We start from the raw sequence: 7,112 nt of genomic DNA on the forward strand, positions 1-7,112 counted from the left end.
CACACTGCTCCTGCGGGCCAGCCAGGTGGTAGAGCCACCGGCGCGAGGAGGGAGGCGCTGCCAGGGGGGGCCTGGCGCCCTGCCCCGTCCGCCAGAGGGCAGTATTCCGAGAGCGGGAGACCGAAATCCAGGGAAGGCGGAGAGCAGGAAGGGGCGGAGGGGTGGGGGCAGAGACCCAGAGAGAGAGTGGAGCAAAGACCTGGACGGGGAGGCAGGGAGAGGGCGGGGAAGAATCCCGAGGGTCAGGAAGAGAGGGAGACAAAAATTAAAGGGAACCACCGGTGCCTGTAGTCTTCAAAGCTCCGCCTGGCCTGGCTCTGACTGGCTCTTCCATCGCCTCTCTTCTCTCCCCTCACTGTCTCAGTGTCCCTGAGGGCCAGCAGTCCCCAGTGAACCAGCAGCACCGCAGGCCCTGACCAAGGGTCCTGTTTTATTTATTTTATTTCACACTTGGGATGATTATAGCTTTTGCAAATGGTACCTCATTTGCAAGAGGAGGCCCTAGGGAGGACATTTTGTCCCCCACATACCCTTCCCATGGTGGCCCCCTCCCCAAGGTAGGGGGCGCTGTTCTATTGCGGACAGGTCCCAGCCTGGCTCTGCTGCGCCACTGTGCGCCCCTGCGAGGGCCTCTTCCCTCTCAGGGTCTGAGATGCTCCTTCCTGGTCCTCCTCCAGGTGAGAAGTGGGTGTTGCAGTGGGTTTCAGGAGATGTGTCAAAGGCCTGTCCACAAGGCTACAAGGGTCTTCCTCCTCTTCTTCTCCCTTCTCCCCTTTCTCGGAAGGGACAACTGAGGCCCAGAAGCAGCAAGTCTTTGATCCTAGGTCCCCCAGCCACCCAGGCTCAAGGACCTGGACTCTGGGCTCAGCCACAGACTCTGACACCCCTGAGGGCTTGCAGTCGAAGCTCCCACAGTCCATCCAGGCTTCACCTCCAGCTGGGTTCACACCAGGGGTCAAAATGCAGAAGGTTGGGGGCCAAGGCAACTGAGAGAAGCCACCCGCATAGGACAGCCAAGGGCCTTGGGGTCCAGGACAGACTGGAGAACAGAGGCCCATTGGTGGGGCCGTAGCCTCTCTCCATACCGCAAAGCCGGTCGCTGGATTGTGCAAGGTGAAGGATTTTGCAAAATCTCCCTCTATTGACTGGTCAGTTAATTTGGATCCCCTTCCGAAAACAAACAAAACTGCTACCATGAACTAAAGAACTCTCCCCACCCCACCCCCACCCCCAGGAGGGACGCGATTTGCCCCATGAGGGGTAGGGAGTGTGTGGAGGAGGGAGTCACCAGTTTGAGACTTCTGGTTAGAAATGATGGGAGGGAGCTGCTGCCAACATCACCCAGAAATCATCTGAGTGGCCAGAAAGATCCCCAGCCTGGGACTATGGAGGATACCCCAGGAGAGGGAGGGTTCCCATAACAACTCAGGACTGCGGATAGGGTCCCCAAAGGGGCATATCAGGTGGAAATCCAGGGGAGTGGGGCACAGATGTGATTGGAGAATCCCAGGTACAAAAAGAAGCGGTAGCAGGGCGGTTCCAGAGAATTAGGGAACGCCAAAGATGACCGAGGGACAGAGAGGACAAGGCGCACAGCTGGGCACAGAGATCTGAGACATAATAAAGGGATCCCAGAGGGCCTCAGTCATAACTAGAAGATCTCAGAGCTGACAGGAGAGATTCACGCGGGAGCAGGGATCACAGAGACCTTAGGGCTCAGGGTTGCTGACAGCGCCCCCTCCTGGTGTGAAAATCTGTGTGCTCACCCATCCCCAGAGGGTACTGGGGGATCTCAGACATCGCAAGGGGATCCCAGAAAAGCTTAGGGTTCTGGAAGCAAAACCCCGCCCCACTCCACACAGACATATAGTACAGTCGTCTATGGATCCTGTGATCCAAGCCATGAAGATCCCTGGGGACCCAGGCCTTGACATGGGAATCCCAGAGGGTCCCTGGGCAGGGCTTAGGGATTATGGCAGCTCCCCCACCCCCACAGCGTGGGGGATCCACGGGTCCTATGACCTAGGGTGAAGGGACACCAATGTGACGCCAACGTGGAGCCCCTGAGAGCCCCGGAGAGGCCCCCTGGCTCAGGCCCGGCGGGTGGCCGGCAGCAGCGCAATGTCAAACTGGTAGGTGAGCTTGCGCTTGACCTTGCGGATCTCGCCTGTCTTGGCGTAGTTGCGCAGGGCGCGGGCCAGCTTCTGGTAGGTCATGCGCTTGCGGTTGCCCTTTTGCTGGCCCCAGCGACGCGCCAGCAGCTCCTTGTGCTTGGAGGAGAACTGGAAGACCCCGGTGCCGGGCTCCACCCACCACACGCACTCGCGCATGTCACCGCGGGTCAGCAGCCCCAGCAGGAACTGGTACAGGCGCAGCTTCTTGCGGGTCCCTGCGGAGGGTGGGGTGCGTTAGGAGAGGTGTCCTGCGGGCCCCGCCCCCGCCCGCCCAGCCTCAATCTCCCCCATGGAGAGAATTGGGGGGAGGGAGGTGGCTGTTAGATGCACCTGCCTGGCTGGCTGTGCCCCTCCATCCGGGGCAAGTCGCTTCCCCCTCCTAAAGCTGTTACCACAGAACCCCCAGCACCCTTCCCTGCTTGCTTTTTCAGAATGTGCTCCTATCCTGTGCTCTGCCCGGGGGCCAGCACCGAGGAATGCATGTTTGCTGAGCCCATGGATGAAAGAATCTGTGAAATAGACTGACAGTGCTACCCCGAGGCTTCCAACAGAGAGCTGACCGGTGGCGAAGGGACCTGGAGTGGGTTTGAATCCGCCTGGCTAATCTCCAGCTCCCGGTCACCCAGCCTCTCAACCCCAAAGGGACTGAGAGGCCAGGGGATCAGACTGCTGGGCGCCTAGAAGCAGCAAGGGCCCCAAAGAGCTGGGGCAGGTGGTCATAGCAGGGCACCGGATACAAGAACCTCTCCTGTGCCATTTCCATGCTGTGTGACCTTGGGGTGGTGACAACCTCTCTGAGCTGGCACTTTCTCAGCTATAAATGAGGCTTGTATGTGTGTGTGTGTGTGTGTGTGTGTGTTACTTTTACAAACGCCATGTCAGGTGCTTTACAATTATGAGCTCCTCTCATTTCCATCATAACCCCGTGAGATGGGGGTGATGGCGATGGCCCGGTTTACAGATGGGAAACTGAGGTCCAGAGAGAGAAAGTCGCCAATGATCGCAACTTCCCAGAGGTTGTGCATAAGGATGTTGGGCATGTGAGCAGAGGCGGGGGTTGACTAGATAGGGGCTGATATGGTGATGATTTCTGTTGCTGTTGTGTCAATAATGATGCTGAAGACTGATCGGGCGCTCACTCTGTGCCAACACCGCTACCTCGTTTACAGCATTCTCCCACTGAACCCTCCCAACCACCAGCAACAGCCACTATCATCCCCATTGTACAGACAGGAAAGCAAGGCCCGGAGAAGCAGAGGCCCCTGCCCGTGGTCACATAGCCTGGGAACTGCCCTCAGCACTGGAGTCTATAGTAGGTGCTTGGGAAGCCGGGGTCCTTTAGCCCCACCCCCGTCTCCAGTGGGAGCCCCCCCACCCCACCTACTCCCACATACCTGCCTCAGATCCCCTTCCCTCGGGGCCAGCCATGAGGGCCTCATCCGACTCGCTGTCTGAGACCTCCAGCGCGGGGCTGTCCAGCAAGAGATCCTCCTCTTCTGACAGCACGGGACTGGGGTACGGGGTGTACGCAGGGGGGCCCAGGGTCTGCGGAAGGTCAGGGTCACCTACATTCAGGGGTCCCCTTCTCGCCCTCCCTTGGCTTCCTCTTCCTGGGTCCTCCCCACCCCGTTTACAGCCTGCATCCTGGCCTCAGTTCAGACCACCACGGCGTGGCCAGGGACCCCCCCAGGAACGCCTGCCCCACGTAGATGACAGCTATCTGCGCTGCCCCTTGGCTCACGCCTGTGCCTGTCGGCTGGTTCTGCAATGTAGTAAACGGCACTCAGCCTCAGAGGGTTGTCAGAGGCGGGAGGAGTTACTAGGTGCATAGGTTCCAACACAGTGCCTGGCACCGAGCAAATCTCCATGAAATGATGGGGATTTCAAGGATCTCCCTGCCCCTCACCTGGCTAGTGAAGTCCTCTGTGGGGTACGATGGGAAGCCAGGCCCTGGGGTCTCCACGCTGGTGGCTGGGTTGAGGCTCCCCACAGGGCTGTAGTTTGAGGAGGGTCCATAACAGAGCTGGACATCCTGGGGATGGCCGAAGGTGGCCACAGCTGGGTCGAAGGCTTCATAGGAGGTGGCAGGGACAGCTGGGACCTCGGTCCAGCCCCACAGGGAGTCTGGGGGAAGGGCACTGAATCAGAAGCCAGGAGGTCTGGCCTTGGCCCCCTCCCACTGGAAGCCCCTAGCACAGAGGGACCATTGTGGGCCATGCAAATCACTGACCCCAGGATTTGCATGGACCAGCAGTGGTTGGGGTGAGGAAAGGGAGAGGCTGAAGGCCTGGCTAACCATGCCCTGATGTGCAATAGGACAACTTCCCCTGGGCCTCAGCTCCCATTCTGTGAAATGGGCTCAAGGGGCATATAGGGAGGGGTCTGGGCCAGGTTCACTCACCAGGAGCCCCCTCTGAGTCAGGGTAGCTGGGGTGCTTACAGCTGTCCAAGTCGTAGAAGATTCCCTCTGGGTACTGATGGGTGGGGAGAAAGAGAGGTCACCCGGGCTGTGAGGAGCCACATCCCCACCCTGGTTCAGCAGGGAGACTTCAACAGGGAGAGGGGAGACTGGGTAAGAGGCTGGGAGAAGGAGAGAAAGAGACAGAGACCAGGCATCAGAGACAGGAGCAAAGAGAGAGATGTACAGAGACACAGAGAGGAGACAGACACAACATGGCAGAAACACACAAAGACCCAGAGACACACAGAGAGAATGAGAGAGAGACAGCAGCCAGCTTCTAAGACAGTGGGGTCCCAGGACCCCAGCACCTCGCTGGTACACAGCCATCGTGTCCTAAGAATTCCTCCAGCCTTGCCTGCCTGGGCGGCGGAGTGAAGGGTGAGAGGGTGGAAGTCTTTTTTGCCTTAATGCCGCCCTTATCCACCTCCATATCACCTCGACTCATCCCAAGAATTGTCTTGCTTTAGCAATTAAATTCTCGTAAAGACTAAAGCCAGAGGATATCCCGGTGACCCAACCATCTTACTCCCAGATTTACCCAAGAGGACTGAAAATGTATAGCCTTGTTAAAAAATAACCAGAGACCCTTCAAGAAAAGCGCCAAAGGAGATAGGGGACAGGGGATAGACACATTAACTGTGGTGAGGTCAGGTGACGGTGTACTATACAGCAAGGAAAAAGAACCAGCCTCTGACGCGCTTGATGTTGAGCAGAGGAAGCCAGACCCGAAAGGGGAAAGTTCAAAACCGGGCAAAACTAATTTGTGGTGGAAAAAGAATCAGAAGGGGTATTGGTGGAGAAGGCGTGTAAGCGGATATTCCAGTGACAGAATGCTCTCTCTGATCCTAGTCTGGTTAGTGGCTGCACAGGTGCGTGCCCAAGGTCAAACCTCACTGAGCTGTACACAGATGTGTCATTGTACTGACTGACAAGTTATGCCTCAATTTTTTAAAAAAGCAAAACTCGTCATGTGGAGGAGAGAGGGGCACCCGAAAGGGTTGTCTTTCAAGGCCATGAGTGAGGTTTTATTTCTCAGACTGGACTGTGGGTTTTAGGTACAGTATTGTGCCTGATATATTAGAGTCTAAATTTTTGAAAAGATAAAGCAAAGAAGAGCAGGAAAGAGGGAGGAATAGATTTGCTGAATGCGGATGGACAGAGAGAGAGAGAAAGGCAGAGATAAAAGGACCCTGTACGCCACCCCAATGAAGTGGACAGAGAGCCGACGAGCAGGAGAGACATCAGAAACATATCTGTGATGGAGATGGGGGGCTGAGTGGTTACAGGTGGTGATGGAAAACATTGAGGGGGAGCCAGAACGACAAAGTGACAGGAAGGAGCAGAGAAGCAGGGAGGTCACAGTAGGCCATGTGGGTCTCCCCACCCTTCCCTGGCCCCCAGGGCCCCAACTCACCAGACAGCTGAAGTGTGGCCCGTCGAGCCTGGAGGGGGAGAGACACAGGGGCATGTCAGGGGTGTCTTCAGCCACCTGAGTCTCGAAGTGGTTGGGGGACCCGTGGGGAAGAGGCGGCTGCAGCTGTGACCACCGCAATCCGACTGCTATGTGTTCGTGTGTGAGACCAGCCACACCACTCCCCCCTACTCCCCCATTGGGACAGGAAGTGGGGGGCGGGAGCCAGGCAAATGTCCCCCCTCCCCTGGGATTTGCATAGACAGAGGCTGGTAGGGGGTAGGGAAAGTAAGGGAGAGAAAGTCCCCAGAGAGATGTGGGTGCCAGCTGGTGAGTGGGGACAGGGAGGGGGCCTCTGTCAGCCAGTCTGTCTAATGGGTCTACTTCGGACCAGCAGAGTTGGGAAGACAGAGAGACCCACTGAGGCAAATGAGAACAAGGGAGAAGGGCGTGGAGACATTCACGTAGGGATGCAGGAATTACTTCCTGAGCCCCAGAGAGAGAGAGACGGGGTGGGGAGAGGTGGGGGACAGGAGAAATAAGACAGGAGGACAGAGAATTGGAAAGAGGCTGAGACAGACAGAGGGAGCAAGAGGCGAGACCCAGGAGCATAAAGATGAGGTGGAAAACAGAGAGCAGACACAGTGAGGGGGACCCAGCAGGCCCCAGGGAGACAGAGATGGAGGCCCCCTGGGAGACGTCAGCAGTGGGGGAAGCAAGCCTCCCATGGACAGATCTGTGGGGTCCAGGGGGAGACAGGAAGAGGATGAAGAATCAGAGGTGGTAAGGAAACAAGAGAGACCCAGAGGGGCAGAAGTGAGGGACCCCCCCAGTGGGGCAGACAGCTGAGACCACCGCTGTGGGGGGGCCTGGCAGAGGGGCCGGGGGTGGTAGGAGCCAGGGGTTTCCACATGCAGGATTAGGGGCCCCACTCACTGTGCAGCCTCCAGGGCGAGCATGGCGGTGCTGGGCTGGGTTCACTGCCAGTTGCAGCCACCACTCCTATTTATACCTTGGCCCAGCCCCTTGGGGGGCAGGGGTGCTGTGAGCTCAGCCCTCCTCGAAA

The 7,112-nt window shown here is 57.7% G+C and overlaps 1 protein-coding gene across 1 annotated transcript; it reads right to left on the reverse strand.

Annotated features, from left to right (window-relative positions):
* Nucleotides 1–430: 430 nt before the first annotated feature.
* Nucleotides 431–7,008, reverse strand: SPIB (Spi-B transcription factor). The gene is made up of 6 exons (XM_036274088.1): nt 6,983–7,008; nt 6,050–6,077; nt 4,576–4,648; nt 4,081–4,298; nt 3,569–3,719; nt 431–2,389 (listed from the first exon to the last, which is right to left on the reverse strand). The coding sequence occupies exons 1-6, from the start codon at nt 7,003–7,005 to the stop codon at nt 2,091–2,093; spliced, it is 792 nt and encodes a 263-aa protein (XP_036129981.1). The 5' UTR covers nt 7,006–7,008; the 3' UTR covers nt 431–2,090.
* Between the last annotated feature and the right edge of the window lie 104 nt (nt 7,009–7,112).

Source organism: Molossus molossus, unplaced genomic scaffold, assembly GCF_014108415.1.
Source record: "Molossus molossus isolate mMolMol1 unplaced genomic scaffold, mMolMol1.p scaffold_m16_p_21, whole genome shotgun sequence".
NCBI classification, from domain to species: domain Eukaryota; kingdom Metazoa; phylum Chordata; class Mammalia; order Chiroptera; family Molossidae; genus Molossus; species Molossus molossus.